This window comes from Mastigoproctus giganteus, chromosome 6 (assembly GCF_048544385.1).
Source record: "Mastigoproctus giganteus isolate SK-2022 chromosome 6, ASM4854438v1, whole genome shotgun sequence".
NCBI lineage: Eukaryota > Metazoa > Arthropoda > Arachnida > Uropygi > Thelyphonidae > Mastigoproctus > Mastigoproctus giganteus.
This window is the reverse complement of record NC_143580.1, coordinates 143,433,922-143,449,612: the sequence shown is the minus strand read 5'-3', so window position 1 is coordinate 143,449,612 and position 15,691 is coordinate 143,433,922. Positions and strand designations below refer to the sequence as shown.

At 36.4% G+C, this 15,691-nt stretch overlaps 1 protein-coding gene across 2 annotated transcripts in view; it reads left to right on the top strand.

The window, feature by feature from the left end:
* LOC150084630 (lysosomal-trafficking regulator-like) overlaps nt 1-15,691 on the top strand; it is an 813,382-nt gene that overhangs the window by 403,867 nt on the left and 393,824 nt on the right. For both annotated transcript variants that reach the window (XM_090375369.1, XM_090375368.1), the window contains exon 13: nt 10,890-11,042. In XM_090375369.1, the coding sequence (XP_090231495.1) occupies nt 10,890-11,042 (153 nt within the window). The remainder of the gene's footprint in view (nt 1-10,889; nt 11,043-15,691) is intronic.

Below are 15,691 nucleotides of genomic sequence, written 5' to 3'. Positions count from 1 at the left end.
TGAAATTTAATAAGATTAATAAATTTTATTGATTAATTGATGATACTATACTAAGTTAACAGATTCCTAATACAGTGCTATGTATTATACTATTTAGTTTTTCGTTATACCTTAGGATATCAAGTTCGAGATATACATTCACTACTCCGTATCAATCTAATTTACTATAACAATGTTGGAAAGAGTAATTTTTTAAGGATTGGATGCCAGTGGTGAGTCTAATACTTGTGAAGAGCTAAATGATTTTGTGATAACTGAGAGGAAATTGGAGAAGAAATTGTTGAAGGTAAATGTAAAAAAAAAAAAAAAAAGGTAGCTGGGGTGGGTGCGATCTGTCCAGTTATATTAAAGAAGGCAGCAAAAGAGATAAGCAAACCTTTAGCCATGATTATGAGAGTGTGCCTGGATTTATTGGTGGTGACTATGGACTATAGAAGTGGAAATGCATCCACATTTTCCAAGGCTCAAGACTATATGGATACTAAATATTAGCTTGCAAAATTGCTATCTAAATTTGAAATAAACTACAGAGCATGACTAGGACTATAAAGCCACTTCTAGAAAATAAATAATATTTTGAAGTCTAAATTAATTTATTAATAAATTAAGAATAAATTAATATTAAGAATATTAATATTTAGAAGAATAAATTAATATTAAGAATATTAATATTTAGAAGAAAAAATTAATATTAAGATTATGAAGTCAATAAAATGGCAAAAATATAGCTAAGACATCCATTTGCCGGAGCTCTAAAATCATCTCCTACACGTGGTTACTCTCATTCCCAAAATCAAATGTAGGAGTAAATGTGTGTATGTGTATATGTCGATGAATGTAGGTTTGTATGTATATGTCAAAATGTGTGTCTTTTGCTGGGTGGGAAATGAGCCGCCCACTTAACCTGCAAAAAAAAAAAAAAAAAAAAAAAAAAAAGTGTGCTGTCTTAGTCAGGTACAGAAGAGACAGACAGGAGGGGAGGGGGGGTGATGCCCTTTGTTTGGTTGTTTGTTTGTTTGTTATTTGGTTTTTTAGGAGCATTAGCAACTAAGGCCATATTGCTCCTGGGATATGCGGTGGTCATTCCCTGACCTTTCCGCACCCTTCGTATTTGGTGATCATGCTCTTTGTTAAGAAGCACTTAATCTAAGTCAGTGAATCCAGTGGACATCGGTCACCAGTGCAATGTACAGTCAGTATAGTGTGACATAGGCACTGAGTAAGCAAAATTGAGGGTAGAAGTGTGTTATAGGCCTGATGACTATAATGAACAACTGTATAGACATATATGTGGCCAGTAAATTGCAATGTCTTATAATGGAGGACCTTAATTGGGGACTGTGAGAGACCAACCCGCAAAGTCCTGTTAATAACTTTCCAATATATTGACTGGACTTTGTGGGTTGTTCACTCACACTCTAGAAGAAGCAGCAAGAGGAAGCAATAAACTTAATCTGATTATCAGCAGCTATTCTTCATGCATTAAGAATCTGCAGGTAAAAGACCCAGTGGGCCTTTTACCTGCAGATTCTTACCTGCATGTTCACAGTGTACTGTTGTCAGATTTACTCAAAGACATAACTACTGTCAAGGGTAAAGAGAAGGACTTTTGCTTTCATAAAGGTGAACTACAGTGGTCTCAGTCAGTTTTTAAATTCTATACAGTGGGACCAACTGATGATATTACCAACAGCAAATTCTAAATGGAAGCATTGTAGAAGCTACTAGGCTTTTCATACCAACTAAGAAGTACCAATCCAGGCTTAGACTTAAATTAATATCAGATAAACTGATGAGACTTGTGGCAGGGAAGGAAAATGGGATGCATATAAATTATCAGGTGTTACAGATGCATACAGTATATAAGAGCTATTCTGCAGTAAAGTCGCAAAGGTGGTTAGGCAGATTACAAGAAGATCTAGCAATGAATACAAAGAAAAGCAGCAAAGACTTCTTTACCTATGTAAACAGAAGGAAGGGATTAAATTACATTGATTCATTAGATATGAATGGATTAACTGTTGATGATCCTGCTCAGGTTTCTGACTAACTGAATGGGTACTTTGCATCTACAATCAAAGCTGAGGAAATTTTTAAGGATGGGATGCCAAAGGTGAGTCTAATACTGTTGAAGAGCTAAATGATTTTGTGATAACTGAGAATAAATTGGAGGAGAAATTGTTGAAGCTAAATGTAAAAAAAAGGCAGCTGGAGTGGGTGAGATCTGTCCAATTATATTAAAGGAAGCAGCAAAAGAGATAAGCAAACCTTTAGCATGATTATATGAGAGCATGCCTGGACTTATGGGATGACTATGGACTGTAGATGTGCAAATGCATCCACATTTTCAAAAGGATAATCAAAGGAAGACATGAGTAAATATAGACCTTTTAGCTTGACTTTTGTTCCAGGGAAAATAACGGAATTGCTGGTTAAAGAAATAATGCAGTTTACTGCAATCACAGCATGGATTTGTTAAGGGGGAACCTTGCTTAACCAATCTGACTGGATACTCTGAATCAATAACAAAGGAACTGGGTACAAAAAAATAATTTTAATATCATGTACTTTGATTTCAGAAAAGCTGTTGATACTGTTGCATGTAAAAGGGTACTATACAAATTTGAGCAGTGTGTGTCATGAAGGGAAAGTTGCTGCTATGCATAAAGGGATGGTTGAATGATAGAAGACAGAGTAATTATCGGTGGATACTGCCCTTCTTGGACTAATATTAATAACAGACTCCAGGGTTCGGTGCTGGGCCGGGTTTTTCTTTTCTATATTTATTAATGATAGTCAAGAAGGCATATCAGGCTTAATATCTAAGTTTGCAGGTGGTTCAAAATTTTGGATGTTAGTTATTCACAGTAATCCAGTAATCATAGTATACCACTGCAATAAAATCTAGACTAATTAGTCATATGGTGTAAGTGGCAGTTGAAGCTTAATATTGACTAATGCGATGTTCTTCATATGTGGAGCACAGTTCCAGATTAACATACCACCTGTGTTAATCTGGGATCTCCACATTCAGGGCAGTGGAGTTTGAAAAAAATCTAGGGATAATTGTGAAGTCAGATATGAAATTCTCTGAGCAGTTCAGACATGCCGCCATACAGCTCGTGGGGTTTTGTTAATGGTATATAGGAATTTTTCCAGAAGGGTAGGGAGGTGATTATCTTCTTTTATACGTCAGTGGTTAGACTGAACCCTGAATACTGCATACTGGTCTGTTAGCCTTGATCTGTTGAAATGGATGTATAGAAGAGCATCGAGTGGTGAGGGGAGCAAAACAGAGCTCTTCCCAGGATAGGCTTCCATTTTACAAACTGCAATGTCTAGTGACATGGTATATGTGTAGCGAGCTGAGTGAGGTGTCCAAGGCCTTGAATAAGTATGCTCATTCTGATGTACTGAAATTGCCTTCAGCCAGAGGGTGGTTGATTGTTGAAACAAACTCTCATCTGGTGTAGTGGAAGTGGTAGTTTTAATAAATTCAAGGACTAGATGGAATAGACTGGTGAAATGGGAAGTTTTGACTCTTTTTTTTTTTTTTTTTGGCTGATGCTGTTAAGTTTGTTGCTTTCTTGCTTCATATGTCACTACTACTAAAAAATTTCAAACATTAGATTTTTCATGTATTGTAAAATCTGAAAAAGGTAACACTTTTGCTTTGTACACTTATGTACATGTGATTTTTCAAATTCAGGCAGTGAGTAATGCAGTGAAATTGGATATTTGAAAACAAATAAGTTCTGTATAACCATTATCTATGGTGCATAAAAAGAAGTGTAGAAATAGGTGTTGCATTTCCTGGTATTGATGATGTCATATTTTCTGAATGTTTATTTTCATCTTATGTCATAGAATATAATTTTCCTCTGAGTTATGCTGATCATGCAGGCACACTGTTCAGAATATATTTCCTATAGTAAAATAGCAAAAGGATACAGTTGTGGAAGAATGAAAACAATAGGCAATTTTTAATAAAATTGCATGTATAAAGAAAGAAGAGGCAGTGATGGCTTGGAAAAAAATGGGTCATTTTTAATTGCTACAGATGCAGCAATTAAAATGATTCCAAAATACAATGCATAGTCAATTAGTTCTGAGAACAGGGTATACGAAATATGTTAACAAATTATAGAATAGGTTATTTTGATAGCTTAATGTCTTATAAAATAACACGAAAAAAAAATGAAAGTCAATGTCTTTAAGCATGCATTTTCTATAATTTGAATTTTTATGTTAGTAGATCCCCGAAGAAGAAGAAGAGTGAATATCCAGTAAATTGTGCATTTTTCAGTAATCAAATTTTTTTCAAAGAGGAGGGCACAAATTCAAAGAAATCCATGAAAGAATGACTAGAGTGTTTTGGTAAGTACCAGTTATGCTGCTGTTGCAAGGTAGTTGACAGAGTTCAAAAGAGGATGGGAGTCAGTTGATGGAGTCAATTCAGAAACAATTATTGCCATCCTTGAATAAAAAAAAAAAAAAAAATTAGAAAACAGAAGAATGTATGTGGCCAAACTTGAAAAAGTTATAATTTCCCATGGAAGCTTTTTAATAATAATACATTAGCATTTGGAAAGGTCCACAGTTTGCACAAATGGGTTCCCAGAAACCTTTTCATTCATGATACACATCAGAGAGTAGTATCATCAAAAGAGAATTTAAAATTAATTATTCCTAATGCAGACAGATTTTTATCTTGTTTGATGGCTGATGATGATGAAACCTGGCACATTTTTATGATCTTGAATTAAATTAGAAAGCATGCAGTGAAGAACAGTGGATCACCAACTCAAAAGAAATTTTTAACCTTACCATCAGCTGGAATAATGTTAGCCTCAATTTTCTTGGACACAAAGGATTATTTTTAATTGATTACCTTGCACCTACACCATGATAGCAGGGAAATATTATGCCAAAGATAAAAACTGCAATTCTGATTAAAAAAAAAAAAAGACAAGGAAAGTTGAAGTCACCGGACTTTGCTTCTCCATGACAGTGTATCTGTGCACAGGATAATATTTGGGAATGTTGGTCTGAACAATTACCCCCCCCCACTCCCATACAGTTCAGTTCTGGCACCAAGTGACTATTATTTGTTCAGAAACTTCAATTCTTATCTTTGTGGAACTCTTTTTAAGGATAACAAAGAGCTAAAGGCAGCTGTTGAAGCCTGGTTTGATGCCCAGCCTGAAAAAAAAATTTTTTTTTTTTTTTTGAAAGATGAAACTTTTTGCATATTAAATACGATTACTGTATTAAACTTCATGGTGCAATGTTTTGAAAAATTAATAAATAAATAAAGGATGTCTTTTAAACTCCATTATTCTTATTATATTATTTTTATTTTATTTTCAATCTATTTTCTATCCTCCAAACATTCTATACAAATATTTTATATTTAATATATTTATGTTTTTTATACCCCTTTCCTAAATCTTTTTGGACACCCCCTCATATATCCCATTGTGATGACCTTTTGTAATAAAATAAAATCATCAAATCAAAAGCATTTTTCCCTCGTCAGTACTGGTAGGTGATTCCATCAATGCAATGAATCAAGGCAGAACTGAACATACCATACCAGAAGGTATGATATGTTCAGCTCTGCTAAGGTTTCATACCAGAAGGTATGATATGTTCAGCTCTGCTAATGTATCATACCAGAAGGTATGATATGATCAGCTTACTAATTTCCAGTAAGCAGCTGATCATATGAAACCAGTAAATATCAATAAGTCAACTTATGCTGAAAGGTTGCAAAGAAGTGTTCCCTTGCAACACAGATGTTCAGATGTGTTTATGTTTTTTTGGCAGTCTCCAGAGTTTCCCCCATTAGCTGCCATAGCATCTGTTTTAGGCATGTGCCAATGTCAGCAGTGTGGCAAGTTTGGGTGTTTTAAGTGGTGTGTTTGTTCTGTTGAGTGTTGTTTGCCAGTATCTGGCATCTTTGCAGGTATGGGGCATAGAACAAGAAGGTTCACTGCCTCCCATCACTAGCCATTTTCGTCTCCGTAGCCAGGTGGGCAGGAGCAGCAGTGCATAGCACACGCTTCTTGATTAGACCGGGGTTCGAGCCCGTGATCACCAAATACAGAGGATGCGGAAAGGTCGGGGATGACCACCGCATATCCCCAGAGAAATATGGCCTTAGTTGTTAATGCTCCTAAAAACCAAACATCTAGCTATTTTGACACAAATAGAAATGATTATACCACCAAAGGAGTTGTTTATTCCCATTGCCTGCTATTTGCTGAGTTCTCAAACCTGCATAGAAATCTCAGCCAGCTGTCACTCCAATATCAGTATCTCCTAGTTCTCCACCATTGGTAAGCCGACTGGGCTAGCCGGGTGGATCAAGTGCCTGCCTGGCAACCCAAAGGTCGCGGGTGAATCCCGCCTCAGGCTTGGGTCAGAGTACTGCAAAAACCTTGGGAGGTGCATTATGGCCACAGAAGCCGATGCGCCAACAACTACAAAAAAAAAAAAAAAAAAACCGACTGCAATTCCTTGTAAACACAAGGCCGAATCATGCATAAGCAAATTCAGTTTGTGTTATATGCGATATTGTTCCCCTATTTATAAATCATGTATGATCGAATTCGTGTAGTGTAAACACATGTTATACGAGGACTGACTGTATTGTATTATTCATACTAGTTCATTAAGTGCATTACACTCTGTTATCAGTTAAGAGTTGTACTACTCATTCAATACGCTCTCATTTCAGCAGAAGATATACTCTTTATGGATGTGAGTATTAGCATTAGTAGAGGCATATGATGCGAGAAAGCAGGCTTATACAGCATCAGCCAAAAAAAAAAAAAAAAAAAAACCCTCAACATTTCACCCAGCCACTCACTCCAAAAGTTTGTCTAGTTCTGCCTTGAATTTATTTAAACTGTCAACGTCTACAACAACACATGGAAGTTTGTTCCAGCAATTAACCACCCACTGGATAAAGGCAAATTTCCACACAACTATTCTGCAACTGTCTTTCCTCAATTTGAATTTATGTCCCCTCAAGTGCAAAATCTGAGCAATCCCATCAGCATTCAGCTTGCTCAAACCATTCAAGGCTTTATAGACCTCAATTAGATCACCTCACAGGTTCCTAGTCTCCAGACACGGCAATTTGCGCAACTTAGGCCTTTCTTGTTAAGAGTTACCTTTTATTCCACTCACCAATCTCATTGCCCTTCTCTTTACTTGTTCCTAATATGAAACCTGTATGTAGTACTCATAGTAGCCTGACCATTGACTTATACAAGGGGATAATTACCTTTCTATCCCTGATAGCAAAATTCCTGTATATCATTCACAAGACCCCCTGCTACTCTTGCAGCCCATCTGCACTGCTCAAAAAACTTCATATCTGACTGCACAATTACCCTTAGATCTCTTTCATTCTCCACTACCCTGGGTGTAGTACTGCACAGTTGGTATATTATTCTGGGATTACTGCTACCCATATGCACTACTTTGCATTTGTCCATGTTAAACTTCAGTTGCAACCCCCTCATCTCATCTGCTCAACTTTTCTAGTACTGTCATTAACCAACTTTCATATTGTCTGCAAACTTGGACATTAAGCCTGATATACTTTCATTAATATCATTGATAAATATAGAAAACAGTAATGAGCCCAATACCAAACCCTGGGAGACTCCAATAATAACATTACTCCACGAAGAGCAGTGTCCAGCACTCTTTGTCTTCTCTCACTCAACACCACCCCTTTATCCATAGCAGCAACTTGCCATTAATCTTCATTCTGCTCCAACTTGCACAATAGTCTTCCTTATGCAACAGTATAGTAAGCTTTCCTGAAATCCAAGTATATGATATCAAAATTATTTTTTGCATCCAGTTCCTTTGTGACTACATCATAGTATCCAATCAAATTGGTCAGACAAGACTTGACCTTAAAAAACCCATGCTGTGTCTGTGAACTATAAATGCAGTCTTGTCTAGATGATGCTGCAGTGCTTCTTTAACCAGTGACCCCCATTATTTTCCCCATTCAAGTCCGTGGGGACCTCCCCTTAGTCCAAGGATGCTTTCATAATCATGGCTATGGGTTTGCTTACTTCCTTTGCTGCCTTCTTTAATTTAATATCACTGGATAGATCCATCCACCCCATGTGCCTTTCTTATGTTTAACAAACAATTTCTCCTCCACTTCGCTTTCAGTTATTACAGAATCATTTACTTCCCTGTTAGAGTTGATAATCTTCTGGTCTCCACTTCCCTACAGAACTCATGTGTGAATGTAAATGCAAAATATTAATTCAGTTTGTCAGCTACTTGAGCAGAATCATCAACAATAGAACCATCGATATCAAGTGAACCAAACTGATTAGTGCCCCCTTTTTTTATTCTAGAGTTTATATAAGTAAAGAAGTCTTTGCCAAAGATTTATTGTAATCTGACTTCGCTTGCCTAACCTCCTTTTTCACTTGATTAAAAATTTACTTATATCTACCAAAGGTTTCTTTGTCTCCTGATAATTTATGCATCTCGTGCATTTTCCATCTGTGCCACGAATCTCATTAGTTCATCTGACATCCATTTAAGCCTAAACTTTGAACAATTGGAATAAAAAGCCTAGTTGCTTCCAAGATTACTTCCTTGAATTCTTCCCATTTAGAATTTGCTGTTGGTGACATCATCCGTTGGTCCCACTGTATAGAATTTAAAATGTGTCTGAGACCACTGTAGTTACCTCTACGAATGCAAAAACCCTTCTTTTTACCCCTGATGGTAGTTGCATATTTTGAGTAAATCCCACATCAGTATACTGTGATCACTCCCACCTAGTGGTTCCTTTATCTGCAGACTCTTAATGCATGTATAATCACTACTGGTAGTCAGATCAAGAGTATTATCCCCTCTGGTTGCCTCTTGAACATGCTGCTGTAGAAAACAATCATCCAATAAATCCATAAAAGTCTAGCTAGTGTGTGAGTGACCAATCCACAATTTCCTATTTATATCTGAGAAGTTAAAATCCCCCTAAGACAATCTGATTTACTGGCCCACTTTATTTCTCTGTAAAGTTGTTCATTGTGCTCATCAGAGTCATTAGGCTTATAATATACTGCCACTCTCAATTTTGCTTTCCTAGCGCTTATATCACACCAAACTGACTCAACGTTGCATTGTCCATCCATATCAAATGCACTTCCTTAGGCGCCTCTGTAGCCATTTGGGAAGGAGCAGCAGTGTGTAGCACATGCTTCTTAATTAGACCGTGGTTCGAGCCTGTCACCACCAAATACAGAGGATGCGGAAAGGTCAGGGAATGACCACCGCATATCCCCGGAGCAATATGGCCTTAGTTGCTAATGCTCCAAATAACAAACAAACAAACAGTACTTCCTTAGATTTTTTGTGCTTTATAACTAACAGCATAACCCCTCCTCCCTTTCTATCCTGTCTATCCTTTCTGTACTCATTGTATTCTCAAATTCCAATTCTGCATTCCTTATATCTGTGTGACACCACAGAACTTCGTCTCTGATATCCCAACAATATCTGCCTTTGATGTCTTGATCAGCAACTCCATCAAACTTAAACATATAATCCAGTAATGGTAGTCCAGTCTGTACAGGAATCATAAAGAAGAGATTGTCCTAGCTCACTCCACAACATTGGAGGTGAGATAGAACCTAGTCGTGTTACACATTCCTTTTTGATTTGAGTTGATTATCCCCACCCCCATAAACAAGCATGCGACACTGTTTTACACAACTAGCATGTTTTTATCAAATGCCAGAAATTTACAGTGCATCCCCTCTATATTTTACTTCTTGTAACATATGAAGAGAGACCTTGTTTCTGAATTACAGAAGAAGGAGATGATCATTTCATTCAAATTCTCAATAAAGAAAAAAATAATAATTTATTTTTTTTCTTTTTCCTGTTATTTTCTTCTGATTCAGCCTAATATTTGATGATTATTCTGTTGCAAAATTAAGAGTTCTCACATTGGTTTATGTGGTGGAATATATAAAATCATTAATGAATAAAAATAATAGTTAACTGATAAGCATAACATACTAGCAATACATTAGTTTGGTGGACTTCTGTTATTAAAAATAAGCCTATCAGTGAATTTCCTTTAAGAACACAGAAATTATTCTACTTAGGCACTCAAGCCTTGAGTGTCCACAAGATGTGTTTGCTTTAGAGAGGTTTCTATTAAAGGAGACTTGATTTAATAAATAATTTGGCCTTATAGTGTTAATATGGAAATTTTGCTACTGTATAGAATCAATTATTCATTGTTGAGATGTGAGCACCCTTGACTTAATAATGTATCACTATCCTCTATCATACTAACATTTATCCTTTGGAAATAATTGCCTGGATTTCAGATCACCTCTCTGTTTATCACATATTGTAGAGACCTGGTCTCTAAATTACAGGAGAAGACCATTTCATTCAAATTCTCAATAAAGAAAAAAATATTAATAATTTAATTTTTTTTTTTTTTTTTCTGTTAATTTTTTGTTGTTTTTATCTGATACAGCCTAATATTTGATGATTATTCTGTTGCAAAATTAAGAATTCTCACACTGGTTTATATAGTGTAATATATAAAATCTTAAATTAATACAAATAAAAATTAACTGATAAACTTGTAATGTAGTAGCAGTACATTAGTTGGGTGGACTGTTGTTAAAAATAAGCCTATCAGTAAATGTCTTTTAAGAACACAATAGAAATTATTCTATTTAACATGCATTGCTAAACATTTTATATTTTGATGTATTTTATGTATATTTGTTACTTCATAAATGCTTTTTTTTTTTCTTTTTATTTATGTATTTATTTTTTTATAATAATTCATTTTTAAAATTTTTATATTCCAGAGAAGACAAGGAAAACAGGGTGTTGTTTCTCAGATTTGGCCCTTTGAAAGTATAAAAGAAGTGCTTCATCAACGATACCAACTCCAAGATAATGCATTGGAGATATTTTTGACTAATGGTCTAAACTATCTGTTGGCTTTTAAGTCTAATGATGTAAGAAACTTTTCTGCTGTAATTAAAAACTAAACATTCAGTATGGTTTACACTGTGACTGCAGGTTGTGGGTAACTACTTAGAATTGTCAATGCTAATTATTTTGACCAGAGCTTATAAACAGTTCATGAACCCTGAAAACTTTATTTTTAAGAGCACAAAATAACCTACACATTATACATTGTACACGATTCCTGTGTGAATTCTAAAAAGATAATACATATAGGAAAGTTACGACTATTAGATGTGCTCAAAAGGTTTGGGAATGACTATATGTCTTGAAATTACAGTATCATATCAAGTATAACTTGTCAAAAATGTTCGATAACTCAAATGAACATAGATGAGTCACTGAACATTTAAATGTGTGATTCATGTATGTCATCATTTTCATCTCATATTGTGAATACCTTCACAGTCTGTTGCCTTTCATTGTATTACATCAAATAAGCAAACCTTACCCATTAGGGAAGACTGTATATAGCGAATATATACAGAATAATATATAATAAAGATTATATAACAAATAAGTATCAGTGGTCTTTTCTTATTAAGAAAAGCTGGGGAGGACATGTTGTAGGAAGTAACAAATTTATTCATGATGTATTCAGTTACTACTGAATACATCATGAATAGCCAAAGCCGATCATGCTAGCCGGGTGAGTAAAGTGCCTGCCTGGCAACCCAAAGATCGCGGGTTCGATTCCCGCCTCGGGCTTTGATCAAAGTACTGCAAAAACCTTGGGAGGTGCATTATGGCCACAGAAGCCTATGCGCCAACAACTACCAAAAAAAAAAAAAAAAAAAGCCAAACTAATAGAGCAAACTTATCTGTGAAAAGATCTAAACCTTGAAAAAACTTCTTGTTCGTTTTACAGATATATGTAGTCTCAGTTCCAATTTCAGTGATGTCCATTTTCAATTACAGTCTGCCAAGCACTACTTACTTCTTACAGAATCCCATTTATCAATTGATTCCTCTTGCTTCAAAGATGGTACTTATGCATATTCCTACTCTGATATTCCCTGTCAGAGCACACATATGCATAAGTAGACTTAGTAATTTGGAATCTCTTCTTATTGATCATCTCTGTTTAAAATCTCACTACACTATTCTGTCAAATTCACATGTTGCCTCTATCATTCTCCCAGCTGCACTAATTACTTGGGGCTCTTTTACTTACTTTATTTGAAATTTGATTTCTCCAATCCAGTTTTCCTAAGAATGAGGTAACTTTTTTCTTGGTGATTTTAATATTCAGAACTTCAGCTGGCTTCTGTTTTTTGTTTGCATAGGCCCGGCTTGTCAAGATGTGGAAGTTTCTGCAATTACTAATGACCATGCACCAATTGTACATTTAAATACCAGACAATTCTAAACACACAGCCAACGCTATTGATCTTTTTCTCACAAAAAAGCCTTTTAGGCACAAGGTAAATGGTCCTCTGGGCACTTCAGATCACGACTCGGTGATGGTCTCTTCTCCAGTGAAGCATTTTTCTCTTGTGGCCATTCTCAACCTTGTGTTGTTTGGCATAACAAGAATGCAAAATGCAGTGATCTGAGAGATTTCTGTTGTTCTTTTCCTTGGTTGGATTATTGTTTTACTCTTCTGATGTCGATGTCAGCTCAGGTTGTGTCAGTGAAATTTGTCTTGCAGGGATGAAATCTGTTATTCCACACTCACCTTAAAAATCTCATCCTTTGCGTTAAGAATGTTTATATATGACAACTAGCTTGCATCCAAATTTCCAGGTTCATTTTCTGCCAACTCCAAAGCTCACATAAATTATATAACAGACTTTAATCAGTCCAAACTAGATTTTGAACAGGCTAGGAGTAAAAATACTTTCTTGTCCAAATGGTAATTGAGCATTCTGTTCTCTTGCCAAAGCTATTGGTGCAATATTTGCCCATCTCTAGTCCCACCTCTGTTAAAACCCTTTGGTTCTATTGCCACCTCAGCTAAATATAACGCTAACATGCTAGCATCCTACTACAAGGAAGTCAGATAGAAGAGATCAGGGAGGGTATTCAGGAGTTGCAGATACATTCTGAGCCAAGGTTACCTGATGATACAGAGGTACAGTCTGATTTTTTTTTTTTTTGAATGTGGATGCAAAAAGTTACTTTGATTGTTGATAGGTGAAGTATGGGAACTAACATTCGAGAGAATGATATTATTGTCACGAATACACATGAACAGAGGAGCAGCAACGGCGATTTTAATACTATTTATGAACTATCATATTTCTTTGATTCTAAGATTCCATCGATTGTTGTTATTTTGGTTTTTTTTTAGGAGCATTAGCAACTAAGGCCATATTGCTCCAGGATATGCGGTGGTCATTCCCTGACCTTTCCGCATCCTCCGTATTTGGTGGTGACGGGCTCGAACCCCGGTCTAATCAAGAAGCGTGTGCTACGCACTGCTGTTCCTTCCCACCTGGCTACGGAGGCGCCTTCCATCGATTGTAAGATGCACCTTAATTTCAGTACCACCAAAAGAAAAAAAAGTTTTGATTATAAGAAAAAAAAAATAAATAAAATAAAATGCTAAAATATATCTAACAAATATATTTATTATAATAGAATTCAATTTACTAACAACAATAGTATTTATCAGTAGGTATAGTAGGTATGTTATTCATCATTTCCTTCTGAATCTTCTGAGCCGTCAATATCTGAATCAGTATTAGAGTCTACTTCACAATCAGAGTCTGATTCTTCTGAGCCATTGTTATCTTCATTATCCCATAATATATTGTATTCTGAGCCATCGAGAGCATTGGTGATGCAACATTTTTAAATGACTGCTGCACTGTTCTTTCTGGGATTAGCTTCCAAGCTGTTGATGCCCATTCTGCCAATTTTGATGCCAACTCTTTCTTAATTTTTCTGGAAGGAGTCAGCAGAAGGTTGTCAGTCAACAGCCAGGATTCATATTCCTTTCTCAAGTAATCCTTAAATGTTGAGTGGCTGCAGCTGGTTAGTCATGTCACCACATTTTTGCACAATTTTATTTTTGAGCCGTTTGGACAAATGTCCAGGAATTGCATCACGTGCATCATGCTAGGTGGGTTACGAAGACGTTCAGGATGTCTGTTCCACACAACATTAACATTAGTAGAGGCATATGATGCAAGAAAGCAAGCTTATGCAGCATCAGCCAAAAAAAAAAAAAAAAAAACGCTTCCATTTCACCCCTACGTTTATTCCAAAAGCCTGTTGAGCTAAGCCTTAAATTTATTTAGGCTATCAACTTTCACAACAAAGGATGGAAGTCTGTTCCACCAACCAACTACCTGCTGGCTAAAGGCAAATTTCCGCATGTCTATCCTACATCTGTCTTTCCTCAATTTGAATTTATGCCCTCCCAGGTGATTATTCTGAGCAAGAGGAAGAATCCCATCAGCATTGAGTATTCTCAAACCATTCAAGGCTCTATACACCTCAATCAGATCACCTCGCAGGTGCCTAGTCTCCAGACACAGTAATTTGCAAAACTTAAGCCTTTCTTCTTAAGAGCAACCCTTTGTTCCATTCACTAATCTTGTTGCCCTTCTCTATACTCGTTCCAGCAGCCTCCAGACCTCTATACAGTACTCAAGGTGTGGCCTGACCATTGCCTTATACAAGTGGATAATCACCTCCTTATCGCTGCTAGAAAAATTCCTATATATCATTGAAAAGACATTATGAGCTACTCTTGTAGGCCGTTTGCACTGCTCAGAAAACTTCATATCTGCCTGCTCAATTACCCCCCAGGTCCTTTTCATTCTCTACCACTGTCAGAGTAGTACCACAGAGTTGATACATCACTCTGGGGTTACTGCTTCCCATATGTAGTACTTTACATTTGTTAATGTTAAACTTCGTTTGCCACCTCTCAGCCTATCTGCTCAACTTTTCTAGATCCTGTTGCAGCAGCGTACTGTCGTTAGTGTCCTTAACAACCCTGCCAACCTTTGTATCGCCTGCAAACTTGGACATTAAGCCCGATATACCATTATCAATATCATTTATAAATACAGAAAACAACAATGGACCCATCAATATCATTTATAAATACAGAAAACAACAATGGACCCAACACTTAACCCTAAGGGACTCCATTAATAACAGTCCACGATGAGCAGTGTCCATTGATTACCACTCTCTCTGACTTCTCCCACTCAACCATCCCTTTATCCATAGCAGCAATTTGCCTCCAATGTCACACTGTCTAACTTGTACAGCAGTCTTCCATGTGCAACAGCATTAGCATTAGTAGAGGCATATGATGCAAGAAAGCAAGCTTATTCAGCATCAGCCAAAAAAAAAAAAAAAAAAAAAAAACACACCACTCCCATTTCACCCCTCCGTTCGTTCGAAATACCTGTCCAGTTGAGCCTTAAATTTGTTTAGGCTATCAACTTCAACAACAAGTGATGGAAGTCGGTTCCACCAACCAACCATCCGCTGGCCAAAGGCAAATTTCCGCACATCTATCCGACATCCGTCCTTTCTCAATTTGAATTTATGCCCTCTGAGGTGATTATTCTGAGCAAGATGAAGAATCCCATTGGCACTGAGCATGCTAAAACCATTCAAACCCTTATACACCTCTATCAGATCACCTCGCCGGTGCCTAGTCTCCAGACTCTGT